At 43.7% G+C, this 20,807-nt stretch overlaps 1 protein-coding gene and 1 long non-coding RNA gene across 2 annotated transcripts; one reads left to right on the top strand and one right to left on the bottom strand.

The window, feature by feature from the left end:
- Positions 1-580: 580 nt before the first annotated feature.
- On the bottom strand, positions 581-9,538 carry LOC142013193 (uncharacterized). The gene is made up of 3 exons (XR_012645579.1): positions 9,115-9,538; positions 5,103-5,434; positions 581-2,012 (listed from the first exon to the last, which is right to left on the bottom strand). It is a non-coding gene; the product is annotated as an uncharacterized LOC142013193 (long non-coding RNA).
- A 152-nt stretch (positions 9,539-9,690) lies between these two features.
- Positions 9,691-18,748, top strand: PLK2 (polo like kinase 2). Its single transcript, XM_074994282.1, has 14 exons — positions 9,691-9,939; positions 10,503-10,610; positions 10,756-10,872; positions 11,061-11,190; positions 11,442-11,529; positions 12,277-12,372; positions 12,622-12,820; positions 12,910-13,057; positions 13,549-13,646; positions 14,316-14,439; positions 14,688-14,928; positions 15,035-15,164; positions 15,259-15,369; positions 17,341-18,748. Exons 1-14 carry the CDS (start codon positions 9,718-9,720, stop codon positions 17,530-17,532), a joined length of 2,004 nt encoding a protein of 667 aa, XP_074850383.1. The 5' UTR covers positions 9,691-9,717; the 3' UTR covers positions 17,533-18,748.
- The last annotated feature ends 2,059 nt before the right edge of the window (positions 18,749-20,807 follow it).

Raw genomic sequence — 20,807 nt, forward strand, 5'->3', positions numbered from 1 at the left:
AGAAAAGTGGGCATGGCCAGACCTTCATTGGTTCAAGTAACATCTGTTTTTAAATCTAAAGGAGACTATCATCCCATGAAAGTGTACTGGCAGATTGTTTAATACATTTAGGAACTCTGTCGCCGGCATGCCAGGTATTATTTATCTCAAGATTCCAGATACATCATCCACGCATTGGACAGATAGGTGAAAGGCCACCAGCAGCTTTCCTAGCATGATGTCTGCACTCTGCTTAGTTACACAGTCCATTAGTGTAAGCACAGTGATGATGTGCTCAAATGTGAGGTTTGTGAAACGAAAAAGAGTCGGACTTTGAGAATCCTTGCTGTTCCATTGTTCCCTTTTCACTGAAAGCCGTGCAGCCTAGTGGCTTACCCAGAAAGTTATAAATAAATTGGCTTAGGCTTTGGAGATGGAAGAGATGAAAAGTTATAACTAAATTGGCTTAGGCTTTGGAGATGAAAAATATAGGCTCTGCACAAACTGAGCTATTACGTCTTCTCAGTCTCTGACTAACTGCACCTTTGTAAAAGAACAAAAAGCAGTCAAGTAGTACTTTAAAGACTAGTAAAATAATTTATTAGGTGAGCTTTCGTGGGACAGACCCACTTCTTCAGACCATAGCCAGACCAGAACAGACTCAATATTTAAGGCACAGAGAACCAAAAACAGTAATCAAGGAGGACAAATCAGAAAAAAATGATCAAGGTGAGCAAATCAGAGAGTGGAGTGGGGGGGGAAGGTGATCTGTGTGAATGATAACATACTTATAGTTTTTTTTAATATTTATTTTTCCACTAAGAACCTTTTAAAGAAAAGTTCCTGCAGTTTCAGAGTGTTATGTTTCAGAACACTCTAGTAACAGACTAGTAGATTAGATAGCTCTTTTACAGGCCTGACAATCGGAGGAAGGCAAATGGAGACAAGACACTGGACCATCTGGATCCTCAGATGTGATGAGAAAGGATTGGCTTACTCAGAAAGTGGATAGTGTTTAGGGGAGACTTTAAACCCACCTTTTCCTCTGATCATCAAAATTTCTGAGTGCACCTTAGAACCACTGGTTGCTCTAAGCTGCAGTGTTGTCCCCTCTCCTGATTTTAATATGTCTCACAATATTCAGCATTTTACTTAAAGCCCATGGAGCTGGAAGCAAGAGATTGCATGAGGATCTCTGCTCCTGGTTAAAAAACTCAGACAAATAAAAACACATCTGTAGCCCTTAGGGTAGCAGAGAAAAGCTGAAACGTGATCGAAATGTACCTGAATAACTCATAAAAAAGAAAGCAACCAAATAGTCGCATATTTATTATTTTTTACATATATATAATGAATTGTATGACACTTCCATGTTTTTCTGGGAGTGGGAGGGACTCATGACTTTTGATTGCCAACGGTTGGCTATACCAAAGATGTGCCAGCTGCCAGTTTTTCCAGCTGGTGTTACACTGCCTGGAACTCACTGATGCTTAGTGACACTCTGCAGTGCGTCCCCGGCCATCTCACTGCCTGCAGAGATGGGGAGTAGCATAGGGCCTGCTTAAGTAGCTCTGGACTACCTGACCGTTTTATTGTGTGAGGAGCAATCCACCAGTGGCATGGGAACATTTTAAAGAGTGGGGGTGCTGAAATCCTCCCAAGATCCTGTCCACCCCCTCCCCCAGATAAGGCTGGGGCAAAGCCCCAGCACATGGGACTGGCAGATGGGACCCTGAGCATGGGGCTGACAGCAGAAGCCCCTGGTGCATGGGACGAGCAGTTGTCAGCCAGGAAGGGGGTAGCAGATGGGCCAATGGCACACAAGGAAAGCAGAAGGGCCCCCTAGCTCATGGGGTGATCAGCCAGACTACAGGTGTGCTGGGATGCCAGCTGGGCATGTGGGGTGGCAATTAGGAGCCTGGGCTGCTGCAGCTCCCCCTGCACCTCTAGTTCTTGCCCCATGCAGTCTTCTGTGGCTGGTTTCCTTGACTCTAATGCAGCCCAGGATCTGGAAGACTGTGTAATCTGCCTTCCTAAGGGGAAAGAAAGGAAATGAAAGCAGGATAGTGATAGAGAAATAATCACACTCACTTACAACATTAAAGGTAAATCTTCCTTCCAAATACTGTTTCTCCACTCACACAGGTTAATTCAGCACAGGCAGATCAAGGGTCTGAATCTGACAAGATCTTTGGTTTTATTATTAATAATCTACTGGGCTGGAGCCTGAGCCCCTGGCACGGGGCCCCACTGGAATGCCAGGCCAAGGCCAGAGCCTCCTGCAATGGATCCCCCACTGGTAATGGGGGATGCAGGGCAGATTGGTGGGGAGATCTAGGCAGGCACTCTGCCTTAGAAAGGGTGCTGAGCCCTTGGCTAGGGGGTGCCTGGCTTTGGGGGAGGGGAAGGGCATTTATTTACAGGGCCGGGGTGGGCGCAGGGAATGTGGCAAATAGGAGATGATGCCAACCACAAGTGTGGCAATCTTTGAACTCCTATTGGGCAAAGCTGCTGAACAGTCGCATTTAATAAAATGAAAAAAAAAAGTAGTCCAGTAGCACTTTAAAGACTAACAAAATAATTTATTAGGTGGTGAGCTTTATTAGGTGTTATGAGTAATGGTGCAATTGGTTCATCTGAAAATATGTGTATATTAAAAATATTAAATCTTGATTTAACTTCTATGCGTTTGATGCTGTCTGGACAGAGGGTATGTTAAGCATGGGATTGGACAAAATTATGACTGATCCATCCCAGCACAATGATTTTAACTCAAATGCAAACTGTATGTGTCCTAATGTTTTACCAGCAGAGGGAGTTCTAAGACAGGCTACTGGGAAACATTAAAACACAACTTGCACTCTCAAAAAAAGAACCATAGGAGAAAACAATGAATCCAAAGAGGTAAAAGGCTGAGAGACAAGACTGATAAATGTGCAATCTGTATAATGGTTACGATGAACTGGTTATAGATTGAAGCTGCCAAAGTACTGGGAAAGGGTAGCCAGGATACAAACTGGGCTGTGGGACTGCAGAGCCCTACAAAGGCACCAACCTGGGCTGCCTCTCCCACTGTGGTGCTGACGTCGTGCTACAAACCTCTGACAGGCATTGCACTTACACAGCCACCCACAGGCAGGGACACACCTGAATTACATGAATGATCTTCCAGCCACTTATGAAACAGCAATACAGAGAGAGACTTCAGCCAATTCCCCTCTGCTCCCTAGTCTTACACACCAGAACCGCAGTCTCTTGCATTTGTCAGAGGCCTGGCCAGTGTAAACTCATTGCCTATAATAAGCAGGACGGTGGCACCTTAGAGATTAAGAAATGTATTCGATCATGAGCTCATGATCTAATAAATTTGTTAGCCTCCAAAGTGCCACAGGGCTGCTTGTTATTTGTGGTTACAGACTAACGCCACTCTACAGCTGAACAAAAAAGCAGTCCTGTAGCTGGCTATCTCTCTGTCGCTCTACATCTGAAACTTATTACCCAATTCACCACTTCTTCGTAGGAAAGTGGACATGCATTTTGTAACCTGAGCTGAGATTCCCTCAGACTTTAACCCAATGCACATTGTTTTAGGTAAAATATAAAACAGATGTATTAACTACAAAAAGATGGATTTTAAGCAATTGTAAGTAGCAGGCATAGAGATCAAAGTTGGTTACCTAAGAAACAAAGATAGAAACACAGCCGAGAAAGCCAGATTTGATTCAAGCAACCTAACAGATGGTTATGGGTCTTCAACACACAGACTGGACCACTTACCAGCCTGTGACCAACTTTCCCTGGTTCAAAGTCTTTTTCTTACAGATGTTCTCCCAGGTGTTGAGATGGTGGGGGTAGGGGGTGAGACAGGAAAGGGGAGAATAGGAAAGGCCAAGTGATGATGTCATCTTTCATATTTTTTTTTCTCACTGGTAGGAAGATCGTTGCTGTGATTCCGGCTAGCCCGCCCCCATGGCATATGTGCCCTCTCAGAAAATCCTCTGGGAAAGTGAATTGATGAGCCATTAATGACCATCTAGCAGGTGATGTCTATTCCTTTCTTGTAAATGAAAGGCTGGTTATGGATGTTCCTAACCTCGTAACATACTTCAGTAACACAGACATAGCAATACTGGTTGTACCAGCCTGGTCTGCGCCCTTGGGACCTAACAGGTCCTGAATCAGGAAATCTGCTGGATCAAGGGAGGTCAATGCCAGCCTCTCTGCTGTCACCGTCAGTGGCACTCTGCTGTGGTGGCAGTAGAGGAGCTGGCATTGACAGCATGAGGACTGGGAGGGAGCACTCAGAGGAAGAGGCAGGGTGAATGTAGAGTCCCAGAAATGCAGCAGCATCTGAGTGCAATGAGCCCCATGGCCAAAGGACCGCGCTCCCTGCCCCCTCTGCCAGCTGCAGAGCTGCACTTCTGGTGCCCAGCCATGGGACTCCACAGCCACCTCTTCCCCCAAGTGTCCTTCCATCCCCACGCCTCTCCTTTTCTCCTTCCTTGAGCTATTTTTGCAGCACACAGGAAGCTTTGGGCGGGTGGGGGAGGAGTTGCTGAGCATGGGGCCTGGCTTTTTCCCATGAGTGCTCCAGCCCAGGAGTACCAGGGGAATACTGGACCACATATGGTACCAGACTCTGGAAGTCTGGACCACAGCGGTTGAACCTATACGTTATAGCTTCAAACACAATGACAGCACCCACCATCCAACAGGTTATTAATCTTCAACAGATCAAGAATTTTAAAATGACATCCCTCGTGGCATGTTTTGTCCTGACCATATTGTAATTATATAACAGTAGTGAACAGGGGACTCCAGGGTGCTACTCTGAGATACGGAGTCACAAGCACATAAACACAGAAGCAAGGCAAACCAGGTCAGATAAAATAAGAAATGCCCCAAACTTCAGTCCCAAATTCAAGGGAATTGAATACACAAAAGTTTGTAAAAGTTCAGAGGCAGTTCACCCAGCGCACTATGTAAACCACCTCTGTGAGGGGCATAGCTCCTAGTGCTGGGTGTGTTTGCAGGGAGGGGTGGATGTTTTTTTTCATATCCCTAAGAAAGTTACAGTGCAGTAACTTGCCAGTTTAGACAAGCCCTAAAATCCCCAAACTTACCTATGATTTGTGGAGGTACCTTTGACCAAGAGGACCCATACCCCAGGTGATAACTGAGTACAGTAACCAGCCAGAGCATGGCAAAGAGAGAATCTGGGTTGAGGCCTTGATGAAATCTTAACTCATAGTGGGAACCCATTAGTATTTTGTTGCAGGGAAAACCTCTGCTGAGGAGCTAGGCAGTAGACTGGAGAACCAAGAGGTTGAGAAAGTTGTTGTCCAGAGAGCTGTTGGGGTCAGGCAGTGGGAGTTGAATTGCTGAGGGCTCATGGAAAAATGGGAGATAACCTAAGGATCCGGTTCTGGAAGAATGGATGGAGAAAGGTCAGCATCTGGAAGAAGAGAAAAAAAGGACCTTGATACTTTCAGAAACACATTCAAATTTGGGAGAGCTTCTCCAGAGCAAATCTCATAACTCAGGTTAAGATTTTATCATGGAAGTCATGGATTCTGGGCCTCCCAGAGATGTCTCTCATGTTTCCCACTTCAGTTTCAGCTCCAGGCCCATAGAGCTGTCAGATGCTGCAGGTGACAAGTGCCCCAAAACTCTGAGGTACCAGCCCTGGGGCTCTCAGCCACCACAGGTGGTAAGGACCCTCTAGCTGACAGCTGCCATGGATAGTAGGGATCCAAGAGCTCTCAGCTACCATGGGGGCAAGGGCCTTGGAACTCTCAGCTCCTGTGGGAGGTTTTGGGGTTCTCACTCCTACCACCAGGGGATTGGGTCTTCAGTCGTCCACCTTTAATCAACCCATTATTTTAATAAAATGATAGAGAGATTGAAGGCTTCTGTGAATTTCTGTTCATGGGCAATAACTTTTTCATGACTTTTACTAAACATAACTGACAAAATCGTACCCTTACTCATAACCTTTTGAGGTTGTTCATCATGAAGACTAATATATTTTATTTGTCACTAAATCGAAATATAAGCTCAGCACCTTAAGTTAATTAGTGCATTTGCCAGCTTCCCTCTGTGCCAAAGAAACATTCCCAAGTAATATTGTAACAATTGCCTGAATGTGTGCTTAAGTCCAACTGAAATCAATGTAATGAATTTCTACTAGAAGTTAGTGGAATAGAGCCTATGATTTTTTAAAACAAATTCATTAAAGTGAACTTTCATGGGCCAAGACCTAATAAATTGGTTAGTTTCTAAGGCTATGACTACACTGCAGAGCTATTTTGGGATACTCCACATCAATAAAATACACCTGTTATTCTGATGTATTTTTCAAAATAACAGAAGCACTATTTGGCATGGCCGTACACCTCGTTGCACGTGGAGTAAGGGATGCTGCGAAATAACACAGTATTTCAATATTTGGGGCTGTGTAGATAGTGCCAAATGTCAAAATAGGCTATTTTGAAATACACTCAAAATAGGATATGCAATTTGTGTAGTAAGTTTAGGGCAGTGTAGCTGCAGCCTAAGGTACTACAGGATGGCTGGTTATTTGTGGAGCTACAAGCTAACATGGCTAGCCCTCTTAGATCATTAAAATGAGTAGTTCTGATTCAGTCCAGCAGAGGGCTGCAGTTGACAGTACTTTACATTTATTGGGAACCTTTCACCAGATGCAATCTAAACAGTTTATAACTGTGGTGACCAATACATTTGCCACATGTGGTGAACAGGATACTGCGGTGTGGCAAATACATCGCGCCAGCCACATGCAGCTCTTGGAACCTGTGGCTCCTCTTGAGAGCCACATGCAGGGAGTGTAGTCCACCCTCTCTGTGAACACACCCCGCTGCTTGGTGGGAGAAGTGCACGACGGCTGCAGTGGTGGCCCCGGCAGCAACTCCAGCAGCGGTGGCTTCGGCAGCAAATCCAGTGGCAGCTCTGGTGAGTCACCAGCATTAAATTAGAACGGCGGTTTGGGAAAGCCTGGCTCTAGAAGAGGTCAGTCAGTTAGAATGGGGAGGGGCTGGGGGTGCCTGGCTCTGGGGGATGGCATTTATCGAGAGGGGAGTGAATGTGGTAATATGGAAAGACGACAACCACAAGTGTGGCTATCTTTGAATTCCTATAGGACACCACAGGTTTACAAGTTTGGGGGAATAACTTATTCTTTAGAAAATAATTCACTCTTCTAGAATTAAATGGGGAAAAAAATGTTTGAGTTCTAATGGAAAGAGCCCAGGGAACTAAGCCTCTGACATATTTAAGTGATGTTCTTACTGACACACACATCAATTCTAGAAGTGAACAGAGCCCGGATCCTGAACTATTTGCCTGCCAGTCTAACAATTAAACAACTCTGACTTCATTTTATCAGAACTTATATATATACATATATACTCCCACAGAAATATTTGAGAAAAAACATTGTCTCTCCATAATACAGCACACAGATATTGATCCTTAAATATTTTCTAGTTGCATTTTTTTCTGTTATCCATGTGGTGGAGCATCAGAAAACAAACATTTTCTTGCTATGTGCCCTAGTCAAAGATGTGAAATGGAGGTGTTCAAGGACTGACACACAAACCACTAATGTAATATATGCTCTGGAAACTTGTTGTACACTAGTTGATGACTAGATCAGTCATAAATGAGAACTGAGAAAATAGTCTCCAATGGTCAATAAAAAATCAATCTAAAATAAGTATGATCAACTGAGGAAATAGAATTTTACATGTATGTATCACGCTACACCCCAGAGAGGAAACACAAAACACTTTATTTAGTCATTTCAATGTTTAATATACATCTCTCCAGTATTTTCAGATTTATCAATCCAAAGTCCTAAGACATTAAATATACACACACACCTATACAGCTTATCCAAAGATCCAGTAAACCAGTTGCTAATCCACATGCCTAGAGTCATTTAGGGTATGTCTACACTAGACCTGAAAGTTGATCCTAGGTATGCAATTCCAGCTATGACAATTGTGTAACTGGAGTCGACTTGTCTAGAATCAACTTATCTGGCCATCCTCACTGAGGGAGATCAACAGGAGAAACTCTCCCATTGACCTCCCTTACTCCTCGCAATAAAGAGAAGAGCATAAGGATTGACTGTTGAGCCCTGACAGTTTGATTTTGCACATCCCCACTAGGAGCGTGAAACTGAACCTGAGAAGATCGACCCTGACTGGGTTGATGTCTCGTAAGTGTAGCTGTAGCCTTAGATCACATTGCCTATGACTGAAATGCAGTCACCACTAGAGTGAAATGTGGCAGGTGCTTAATAATGCAGATTAACATTGCACAACATATTTTGGACAATGACTGATGAATATCCAACTAAAATTTTCAGTTGTAGTCATGAGCCTTCAAAGTGACTTTTGCAGGGCTGCAGTGATAGGTTCATTACCATTAGTCTCATCTGTCTGCCTCGCCCTTGTGCTAGCTACACTTTCCACCAGGTGTCGCTTCCAGTCTCTTTTTACAGGGCACCGCTGAAGGAGAAACTGGCTTCTCCCATCTCAGACCTGCAGCTGGTTAATAACCCACACAGCACTCAATCCTTCATGCAGAAATTTGGTTGCATCAGTGATGAGCAGTGTTTCAGTAGCCCACGATCTAAACTGAGAAGATTTTTCAGTCAGATACGGCTCAAATGTTGCAAAGGCAACAAATGTGACTCTTTGTGGACCTTGAGAAATGTACTAAATTTTTGTTGAATTCTCCATAAAATGTTTTTTGTGCCGTGTTGCTCCCCCAGTCATATTTCATTTTATCCACATTTCCAGCCACAAGGCTATTCTTGAGAGAGCCTCTGTTTTTTTAAGAGTGCATCCTCCTGACGTTTGCATAAAATTGAAGCCCGTCAGGCTCTAACAAGAGCTGCTTTATCAGTAGCCTTACATTGTACAGGTATTCCACAGGACATGTTCCACTAACCTCACTACAGCTGGGCCCATTATCTCAAGGGGCAGAGTTGGGGAAGTGACAAGGGCTCTTGTCCCTGTTCTTGAGAACTGTAATTACCGGCTGGCAGGGGAGAGTGGGAGGAGTAAGGACTCAGCCTGTGTGCCTCTGCAACTCTCGCGGTCCTACCTGGTCACTCTTCTGCCCCCGCGCCCCTGGGGGCCGGAGGGAGAGGCGCGTCCTCCACTGCTGCGACTGACGCCAGGTTAGCAGCCCACCGCGGCTGCCCGGGACATGGCAGAGGCACTGTCCGGGTCATGCCCCCTCCCAGCCCGCACGCGCCGGGACCAGGCCCGGGTCGGTGACTGGGTCGCGGGGTTTCCACCTCTGTGCCGGGAGACGGCTGGGGGAGGGGGAGTCGCGCAGCTCCCAGACACCGCCACGTGCTGGAGCCCGGGTGGCCCTCGCGGCAGACGCCCGAGAGACTGGGTTTTGCAGGTGGCCGCTCCGGGGTTGGGGAGGGGAGATTGGGGAACACCCCTCCCGCGGGGGGCGGGGGGGGGTGTTCCAGCCGCGCGCACCGCCCCGCAGAAGGCGCCAAAGCGCGCGTGCACAGCAGAGAGCTGCCGGCGGTGGGGGGGGGGGGGGGGGGGGGGAAAGAGGGGGGGCGGTGCCTTGTGACGGCGGCGGGTTCGGGGCGTGGCGGGGCCGCCGCCGCCTCCCATATAAGGGGCAAGTCCAGGCGGCGCTCCGCGCAGTGGCGAGTGGCTGGGCCGGGGCAGGCGGGCTGGGATGGAGTTACTGCGGACTATCGCTCACCAGCCGGCTGGCAGCGGCGGCCCCAAGGGGGGAGAGCCGGCAATGGGCAAAGCCTGCGGCGGGGAGGCCCGGCGCAAGAAGCCACTCGAGGAGCAGCCTCAGCATCACCACCCGCCGGCTGCCCCCGAGGTCTCCCGCATCATCACCGACCCCGGCACGGGCAGGCGTTACTGCCGCGGCAAGGTGCTCGGCAAGGTAAAGCACCCGCTTGCCGCCGCCTCTGCCTCGCCCCGGGAGCAGCCCCGCTCCCTTCCCGCAGCGGGGCCCGGGCGCGGCGCGCACCTTCCCCAAGCCGGGCAGGAGCGTCTTGTCTGGGCCCCTTCCCCACGCCTGGCCGCAGTGCCCGGCCGCGTGGTTACCTTGCGGGCTGCCGGGTGGTGCCGCGCGGTGGGCGTGGGGTGACCTGTGCATGTCTAGCATGGGGTCGGATCGGATCGGATCGCCTTGGCTGTGTACACGCTACGCGTGGATCATGTGTGTTAAACTGGCGCTCCGTGCCCCAGTGCTGTTCTCGGGGTCGCCCCTTCCCGCCCCCATAGTAGCGATGGTTCCCTCGCTGTCAGATGGCTTTGATTGAACCCCCTCTCCCAACACACACACACACACAAAGCTAGGTGGGGTCTGCCTGCTACAGAAATAAACGCTCGGTGCTGACAGTCTTGCAAGCGTGGTCAGGAATAGACGGAGCAGATGACTGATGAAATGTGGGGTCACCTTTCATGCCACGCTGAGTTGCCCTTTTTTTGCATGTTCTTTAGGGTGGATTTGCCAAATGTTACGAGATGACCGATTTAATGACCAACAAAGTCTATGCTGCAAAAATCATTCCTCACAGCAGAGTGGCTAAACCTCATCAAAGGGAAAAGGTGTGTGCATCAGTGACTCGTGCTGGAAAAAATCTCTTTGTGTGGGGCATGGCCCTTCCTTGTTTAGAAATGTCTGCTGGTGTTCCCAGCCTTCTCAACCAGGGCTAGGAGGCTAATTAGCTGTTTCTTGTGTCTTGTTCCTTAGATTGATAAAGAGATTGAGCTCCACAGAATGCTTAATCACCGGCACGTTGTGCAGTTTTATCACTACTTTGAAGACAAAGAGAATATTTATATTCTTCTGGAGTACTGCAGTAGAAGGGTGAGCATCTGTGGGGAGAAATGTAGCGTTAACTTGCTTGGGATCTGCAACAAATGTAAATGTATAATATGTAAAAGGTATTTCTTATGGCTTCTTTAGGTGGTTATTTATCCATAAAGTGAAACCTTCTTGAGAACATCGATTCACCTCTTTGTGCTTTTTTCTTTTCTTTTTTTGTTTTTTTCCAGTCTATGGCTCATATCTTAAAAGCAAGGAAAGTACTGACGGAACCAGAAGTGCGATACTACCTCAGGCAGATAGTGTCAGGATTAAAATATCTTCATGAACAGGAAATCTTGCACAGAGACCTTAAACTAGGTAAGCCCTTTTTTCATTGATTGCAACATGCATTGTTTCTAGCACAGGGGCACTTAGCACACTGACAGCTCAATTGATAGAATCACTTCTTTTTCTGCAATGGAAACCTGGAGCACTTAAGTAATGACATTAAGTATTCATTTAAAAAATAAGCTTGCCTGTTTGCTGGCATCTGTTAATGTGACTCAGCACTAGTAGCTAATGCATCTCTGTCTTGCAATGAAGGGATTCACTTTTTTTTTTTTGTCTAGGTAATTTTTTCATTAATGAGGCCATGGAACTAAAAGTAGGAGACTTTGGCTTGGCAGCAAGGTTGGAACCACTGGAACACAGGAGGAGGTAGGAGTCTCAAGAATGTCTAAGGAACAGCATTAATCCTGAGCAAGAACCTTAAAAAATTGGAGGAATACAAAGATCAGCTTACCGCTGCAGGGGTCAGAACCTTCCCTCATGTAAAAGCTCTTCAGTATACAGTAAACTCTTTCATATCCGGCATTTTATCATCTGGAACTCTCAAATAACTGGCATTTTAACCATAAGTAAATTTTAGTTACGTTTTCCATAAGTACAGTATAGTGAAAATAGATACAAATAAATACAGAAAATATAAGTTCAGTGTACAGCACTGCTGTTGGTAAATAAAGTACTCTGCATACATTTTTTGTTTTTTAGTATCTAATCTTGTTTTTGTTTAGTTTTATGCATTGCCGGGGACACCTCTCTATCCAGAATTATTTGACTATCTGGCAGCCTCCCAGTCCCAGGCCTGCTGGATATGAAAGAGCTTCCTGTATGTAGGGTGTCTTTTTGCTCTGGACACTTAGATGATGGACAATGCCAGGGGCAGGATGCCTGACTGAGTGTTGCAGTCAAGTGGTTATGGCTTATCCTGTAACACTGAAGACACTAAATTGGAATCTTAACTATGCAAATGTGATTCACACTCTTTCTTACGAGTTTTTAAGCTCTTGGCCAAATGTAATGCGGGGGGTATAGGCGGTGGGATGGGTAACCTGCCCTATGAAAATTCTACTACATTTCTTCTTGGGGTTAATAATACTGACTTTTAATTTCTTTGGTTTGCAGAACAATCTGTGGCACACCAAATTACCTCTCCCCAGAAGTCCTGAACAAACAAGGACATGGCTGTGAATCTGACATTTGGGCGTTAGGCTGTGTAATGTACGTATTGCTTCAAAGACTCAAAGCAGTCTTGAAAATGTAATTTGGACAGGCTTTAGGGTTCAAAGTGGAGGCAATGACTGGGTGAACACACTACCTGAAGTCTGCCTAACCTACCAACATAATATAGGACTTCTCCAAACAACTTCTTGCTAAGAAATGGGCTAACAATGTTTTATGTTTTTTAGAGTTTTGAAGTTTCTTGCATTTACTTAAGCACTGAATGCCTCTTTTGTTCTCTTTAAATAGGTACACAATGCTATTAGGAAGACCCCCATTTGAGACCACAAACCTTAAAGAAACCTACAGATGTATAAGAGAAGCAAGATATACTCTGCCATCATCTCTCTTAGCACCTGCAAAGCACTTAATAGCTAGCATGTTGTCAAAAAATCCTGAGGACCGGCCCAGTTTAGATGATATCATTCGACATGACTTTTTTTTACAGGTATGTACTGTGTGACCTTCTTGTCCAAATCATTCCAGTTAGTGCAGCTCAGTTTTCAAATTACTGACTTCTGCGTTATATTTCCACAGGGCTTTACACCAGATCGACTCTCTTCTAGCTGTTGTCACACCGTTCCTGACTTCCATTTGTCAAGTCCGGCTAAGAGTTTCTTCAAAAAGGCAGCTGCTGCTCTGTTTGGTGGTAAAAAGGAAAAAGCAAGATACTTTGATACACATAGTAAGTACAGTAGAATTGTACTTGTGCATATAGATTGTTTGTTTGTTTGTCAGCTAGTGGCACTGCTGCAGAATCTAAAAACAGCATTTGTATTTACCCAATTATAATGTAAACCGTTTGTTTATTACTGAACTGTCTTGTCATGATCCTATTCATATTGACTTACATACCAGTAGGTGTAGGCAAATGTAGACGATACTCTACCACTCCAACTAACAGAGGGAGTGTTCTGTATGGCATACCAACAGGCTTTTTATTGGTCCCTAACATACTGTTTCTGTTTAACTACACTTCTAGTCTTGAGGCAGAAGTGCAATTATACATAATGCTTGCCATGAGCACACTGCAGGTGGGAGAATGCACTGCAAGAAGAGAGAGTGAGCTTTTTACACATTCCATCCTGGCTTGTAGCTAATGTTGTTTTAGGGTATTTATAGTATGCGTGTGAAAAAACCCTGGATGTTAATGTTTTTTGGCTTCTTAAATTACAGACAGACTAGGTAAAGAAGATGAAGAAATCTACAAACTTAGACATGATTTGAAAAAGACCTCAATAACCCAGCAGCCCCACAGACACAGGACCGATGAGGTATAGTCAAATTGGTAAACTTCTGTGGGATGGGGAAGTAATACAACTTGGCACACATTCATTTATATTTCCTAACCATGCATAAATAATTAGTGGTTGTATAGTAGTGACTGTAAGGAGGCTTAGGTGTGTCTTGTGACACTGGTATGCAGTAGTTTTCATTAGTTGTATAGAATCTCCCTACATCTTGAGAATTTGGCCTTCCATCCATCGTTATTTGTGCATCAGTCTGCATAAATTTTAAAGGGATGCTGTCAAGCATTTTCCCCAATACACCAAATATAAGGACTTGAGTATCACACAAATAAGTCTTCGTAGACTGTCAGTGAAATGGTTGGGATTGCAATGTTCACATACAGTATGTGCAACCCAAATGCCACAGTGTTTTGTGGGTTCATGAGAACTAGAGTAACCAGTTTTTCTATGTTGTCCAGGCTTTGAAAAATGCAAGACATAAGCAACATCAATCAACTACATGTTCATTAAACTTTGGTAGCAAAATTACATCCTTTTTTTGATAAAATATTCCATCCTCCTTGTTAGGAAGCAGATACTAGGTCTCCTAAAATTTATTTTCTGGGCAGTAAGATAATGAGAGCCATACAAAAGCCTTGTGTGTAAACCTTGACTGACCTAACTGATTCTTAAATGCATGATTTCTTGTTGTAGGAGACCCAGCCTCCTCACTTTACAGCAGCCAAGCCTGGAACTCTAGCAGAGACTAAACACATTGGAGACTCCATTAGAATGATAGTTAGAGGAACTCTAGGAAGTTGCAGCAGCAGCAGTGAATGTAAGTACAGCATTAGTAGAATTGAGTTTTCTTGTCTAACCATGCATACAAGATAGTAGAAACAAACGTCATACAAAACCGGTGGAATTTCGCCTTAGAACACATTCTTGAAACTAAATATTGGTTGTAATTCTGTATTCTGTAAGAACTAAATCTTACGAGGTTGACAAAGCTAGATTTATTTAGACTAAGGAGTAGATGGTTGAGCCTGAACTATCAGCATAATATAACAGTTCTTCTCTTTCCAGGTTTGGAAGACAGTACCATGGGAAGTGTTGCTGATACAGTTGCAAGAGTTCTGCGAGGATGTCTTGAGAACATGCCGGAAGCAGACAGTGTTCCCAAAGAACAACTGACAGCCTCATTCCAGTGGGTTACAAAATGGGTTGACTACTCTAACAAATACGGCTTTGGTTATCAGCTATCAGACCACACTGTTGGCGTTCTTTTCAACAACGGAGCACACATGAGCCTCCTTCCAGACAAAAAGTAAATGCCTTCAAATGGTGAAATTGACAATTATTACACAGAGTGTGCCTTAAATGTTATGTGTGAACATAGCTATAACAGTGTCATTTTTCTCTTTGTCCTGCAGAACTGTCCACTACTATGCAGAACTAGGCCAGTGCTCTGTCTTTGCAGCTACAGATGCCCCTGAACAATTCATCAGCCAAGTAACTGTTCTGAAATACTTCTCTCACTACATGGAGGAAAACCTCATGGATGTAAGCACAGCTCAAATTCTGAAAGGTCACTGAAGTCAACGAACTTGCAGCAAACATGAGCTGACAGGTGGCTTTGTGCTCTGTTTTATTCTAGGGAGGGGATCTGCCCAGTGTAACTGATGTTCGCAGACCCAGGCTGTACCTCTTACAGTGGCTAAAATCTGATAAAGCATTAATGATGCTTTTCAATGATGGCACTCTTCAGGTAAATACTTCTAAGATGGTACTGAGTATAAAGGCATAAAGGGTAACAAGAAGGCCTTTTACAAATATATTAGAAACAAGAGGAAGACCAAGGACAGGGTAGGGCCATTGGTCAGTGAGGAGGGAGAAACAGTAACGGGGAACTTGGAAATGGCAGAGATGCTTAATGACTTCTTTGTTTCGGTCTTCACAGAGAAGTCTAAAGGAATGCCTGACATAGTGAATGCTGGTGGAAAAGGTGTAGAGTTAGTTTTTGAAATAAAAAAAGAACAAGTTAAAAACCATTTGGAAAAATTAGATGCCTACAAGTCACCAGGGCCTGATGAAATGCATCCTAGAATCCTCAAGGAGCTGATAGAAGAGGTAGCTGACCCGTTATCTCTCATTTTTGGAAAGTCATGGGAGACAGGAGAGATTCCAGAAGACTGGAAGAGGGCAAATATAGTGCCCATCTACAAAAAGGGGAACAAGAACAACCCAGGAAATTACAGGCCAGTCAGCTTAAATTCTGTGCCAGGAAAGGTAATGGAGCAGGTAGTTAAGGAATTCATCTGCAAGCTCTTGGAAGGTAGTAAAGTGATAGGGAACAGCCAGCATGGTTTTGTAAAAAACAAAGCATGTCAAACCAACCTGACAGCTTGTTTTGACACGATAACGAGACTCGTAGATAAGGGAGAAGCAGTGGATGTGGTATACCTAGACTTTAGTAAAGCATTTGATACGGTCTCGCATAATATTCTTATCGACAAACTAGGCAAGTCCAACTTAAATGGGGCTGCAATAAGGTGGGTGCATAACTGGCTGGCTAATCGTACCCAGAGAGTAGTTGTTAATGGTGCTCAATCCTGCTGGAAAAGCATAACAAGTGGGGTTCCGCAGGGGTCTGTTTTGGGACCAGTTCTGTTCAATATCTTCATTAATGATTTGGATATTGGCGTAGAAAGTATGCTTATTAAGTTTGCAGATAATACCAAGCTGAGAGGGGTTGCAACTACCTTGGAGGATAGGGTCATAATTCAGAATGATCTAGATAAATTGGAGAAATGGTCTGAAGTAAACAGGATGAAGTTTAATAAAGATAAATGTAAGGTGCTGCAATTGGGAAGGAATAATCTGTTTCACACATACAGAATGGGAAAAGACTGTCTAGGAAGGAGTACAGCAGAAAGGGATCTAGGGGTTCTAGTAGATCACAAGTTAAATGTGAGTCAGCAGTGTGATGCTGTTGCAAAAGAAGCAAACGTGATTCTGGGATGCATTAGCAGGTGTGTTGTGAAGAAGATACGAGAAAACATTCTACCGCTCTACTCTGCGCTGGTTAGGCCTCAGCTGGAATATTGTGTCCAGTTCTGGGCACCCCAATTCAAGAAAGATGTGGAGAAATTAGAGAAGGTCCAGAGAAGAGCAACTAGAATGATAAAAGGTCTGGAGAACATGACTTATGAAGAAAGGCTGAAAGAATTGGGCTTGTTTAGCTTGGAAAAGAGAAGATTGAGGGGGGACATGATAGCGGTTTTCAGATATCTTAAAGGGTGTCATAAGGAGGAGGGAGAAAACTTGTTCTTCTTGGCCTCTGAGGAGAGAACAAGAGGCAATGGACTTAAGCTGCAGCAAGGGAAGTTTAGGTTGGGCATTAGGAAAAAGTTCCTAATTGTCAGAGTGGTCAAGTACTGGAATAAGTTGCCAAGGGAGGTTGTGGAATCTCCTTCGCTGGAGATATTTAAGAACAGATTAGATAGATGTCTATCAGGGATGGTGTAGATAGTGGTCGGTCCGGCCGTCGGGGCAGGGGACTGGACTCGATGGCCTCTCGAGGCCCCTTCCGGTCCTAGTGTTCTATGATTCTATGATTTTATGAAATGTGTGTTCCCTTTGATATTCTTGCATGGTGTATCCTGTGACTTTCCTTTGGATGCCTGCATCTAAAGGTTGACAGGGAAAAAGTAAATAATAATTCTTACCTTTTTTGTAGGTGAACTTTTACCATGATCACACAAAAATAATCATCTGCAACCAAAGTGAGGAATATCTCCTTACCTACATCAATGAAGATAGGATATCTACAACATTTCGCCTGACAACCCTTTTGATGGCTGGATGTTCATTGGAACTAAAACACAGAATGGAATATGCACTGAATATGTTGTTGCAAAGATGTAACTAAAAACAGACCCCCCCTTAAACCCAAAGGACACTTTTCACTGTGAAGTCTACAGTGGAGGCAGTGGAGCAACAAGCAAGTTGATTGATGGATGAGTGGTGGTACGAAACTATTCTTTTAGTGTGCTGGGCTGGGACCAGACTTGACGCCTAATCCTATTTTGTTGGACTAATGAAACTGTGTGACAAGGAGTTCTTGGAATGTAGCTTTCTTGCTTTGAACATGTTTGAAGACTTGACTAAAGTTCAGCGGATTGACTTCTAACTTTGTAGGGGGCAGTTTTGAAGGAGGAAACCGTGAAATATGCTTCTGGAAAGGGGGAGGTAGGGAGAGCTCCATGTTGCGGAATAGCTGTAATGAGCAGATTTTTGGCTGCTTAAACTGTGAACTATGGCCATAATTTCTTCCTTATTTTTCAAGAACTAGCCACGCTTGTGGCTGGCAAAGTGCATTCCTTGTTAATTTTTTATTTATTACAGCCTAAAGTGAAGTATTTATTACACAAGTTTTTTTGGACCTTGATATTTTAAATATACATTTGTTGGCAATAAAGAGAATGGAAAAACTGAACAATATCGAACCATTTCTTTAATATGCAGTTTCAGATCCTCCTGATCTGCATCAATAAAGCAACTTTGCTGGGTTGCTTTCCTAAACCTATGTGAAACATAAGCCAACTTGGGTTTTAATCAGCTCAAAAGCTGAAAACTGCAAGCCCCTATCACTGAGCATGAAATGAGCAAATTGTTCATCCAAACAGAAAAAATGATCATATGCTTCAATTTTCTGTGAAAAGCTGTCTTTTACTGCCACTGTCCAGCAGAAGCCTGATATAACCAGAAGATATGGTGATGGAGTTGCAAAATATTGGTGCAAATCTTGGCTTTTTCTACACTAGTAGTATAAGTAAAAAGAAGAATGAGGTGGGTCTTCAAGAAGCATCATGCCAGAAATTTAAATGAATCCATGCCATTACTTAGAACAAATCTGCCTCAGCAGTGTACTCAGTAGAATTGTACATTGCAGTTGAAAGTCTAAGTTCAGTGTGTGTAGACTTCCCTTCCATCATAAAGGATGAAAAACTCTTCGTATTAGGGGAGTTAGGCCTGAGTTATTCCATGAAAACTCAAATACTAGAATGTCTTGTCCATGTTTGTCACTTAGCTTTTCAGGCACAACTAGGCTTATTTCTTTCCCATCATGCTTAAATGGCTATTTTCTGACTTTTTCAAATAAAACAGCATTAAATGTCCAAAAAGAGGTAGGGAGGAAGATGCTATTGGGGTAAAAAACTTAGACTGAACTGGGTACTAAGATTTTTTTTTGTCAAAATCATTTTGTCAAATGTGCCATATTGGAATTTGGTGCCTTATGTTACACTGAATATGTAGCACCTGACTTCATGAGATCTTCCATTCTGTACATTTCACTAAGTGCTCCAAAACAGCTGGGGGAAACCACTAAATTTGACCTGATTCTTAACAAGCTCATCAATATAAAAAGATCTGTATGATCAGTTAGAGCCAGTCTTCCCTGTAAGTTGCGCATTTATGCAGCTGCTCAGAAGAGATTCAAATGCCACCCAGAGGATTTAGCAAAGTACCCAGAGGTAAGTTTGTTTCCTTTTGGTGGTGCATATTTGCACATGACTTGGTGCCCATAGAAACAAATATTCTGCCCGTGGATGGAAAGAAAACTAGAGGAAACATGGGTTAGAGCTTGTAATTGCTCTACTAGTCTAATGTTTAGACCATATTTATTACTTAAGACAAAGACGACTGATGCAGGAGGTTGAATGTCTAGTAAGATGACAACTGCAGTTTGGGAAGTAGAAGCTTTACATTGTCAGGTTCATTTAAACGTTGATCTATTTGTACTCATCTTGAAGCTTGACTTATTACTGCCTTTGCTATAATTGCACGTGACATATGTAAGAACAGAGCTTGACCCATTTTTGCTTTGTAGAAAATGTACATGTGTTTAATGTAACAAGCAGTAATCAAGTCTTTTACACAGTAAAATAATCCCTGTGTAACAGTGACTTCTGTATGGAAAGAGCAGTGCAGTAACACCATTGATATCCTCTTCAACCAGTACAGTTAACAGGAAGTGGAAAGTCTGTTAAAACAATGCAGACAGAACAACATATATGCAATTAAAACAAATGAATGGGAGTGGGATTGGACCATACCATATGTCTCCACTGAGCTGCATTATCAGCCTGCCTTTGTAACCTAATCTGAATACCCTGGTGTAATTTTTGCCCTTACTGTACATTGTGTGTTGAGTAACAATTTATTTAGTCTGAGTCTAGACAGGAAGACCTGACTGAGCTGTTAGCTGGAGTGACATCCATCAGCCTATTTGAAGGAGAGTTATATTCTTGCTGTTGGGAACAGAATACGGACTTTCCAGTTCCCCAGAAGGGAGATGCTGATTGACTAAGCCACTCCCACTCATTTTTTCCCCTCCAATAGCACATGCAGCATTTTGTAATTCCTGTTTTTAAAAAAAAGACAAAACCAAAACCACCAAGCACACAATTGCATTACTTGAACAATAGTTGTGCTATACAAGCGTTCTTGCTATATACACAGGTAAGAGGAGCAGTGAATCTTTACTTCTTCAGTGGTGCCTTCTATACTTATATATTGCTATGACCTAAATTCAGGCCAGTTTGAACAATCAATGTTGTTGACTTCAAGCACAAGGAGTAAATTTCAATACTCTACAATATGATTAGGTTTTAATCAATGATGTACACCTATAACCCCATGTGTCATTCAAATACACTGAATTTAGTAGTGTAGAATAGTTGAGTGTTGAGGGTTGTGTTGCTTTGTATTTGAGTCCTTGTGAACCATTTTGTGTTCTGGTCCATGTGTTGTAGGAAAAAAGTAAAATGAACGTTGGCCTAGATTTATGCATGGCTGGGGGGACACTAAATCAAAAGCCTATTTAAAATATGACACTTCAGCCCTGTATCTCTAGAATGGTTCTCAAATTCTTTCCTATGTGGATTCTTTCTCGAGACTATCTAGTGCACCCATTGACCCTGTATTCTTCAGTCACATATCACTGTTGTAATTACTTACATGGAAAACTAATATTAGGAGAGCAGTTGCTTAGCCACTTCAGTCTGATCAACATTTTGAAATATTTTTTAGAAGTGTAAATACAGTAAACCCTCAATTCAATGGACACTGATACAGTGGACTTTGGAAATAATGGGTGCTCTCTGCCAGCCACCTGCCTGCCCTAAGTAAATGCCAGAGACT

Source organism: Carettochelys insculpta, chromosome 5 (genome assembly GCF_033958435.1).
Source record: "Carettochelys insculpta isolate YL-2023 chromosome 5, ASM3395843v1, whole genome shotgun sequence".
Classification (NCBI taxonomy): domain Eukaryota; kingdom Metazoa; phylum Chordata; order Testudines; family Carettochelyidae; genus Carettochelys; species Carettochelys insculpta.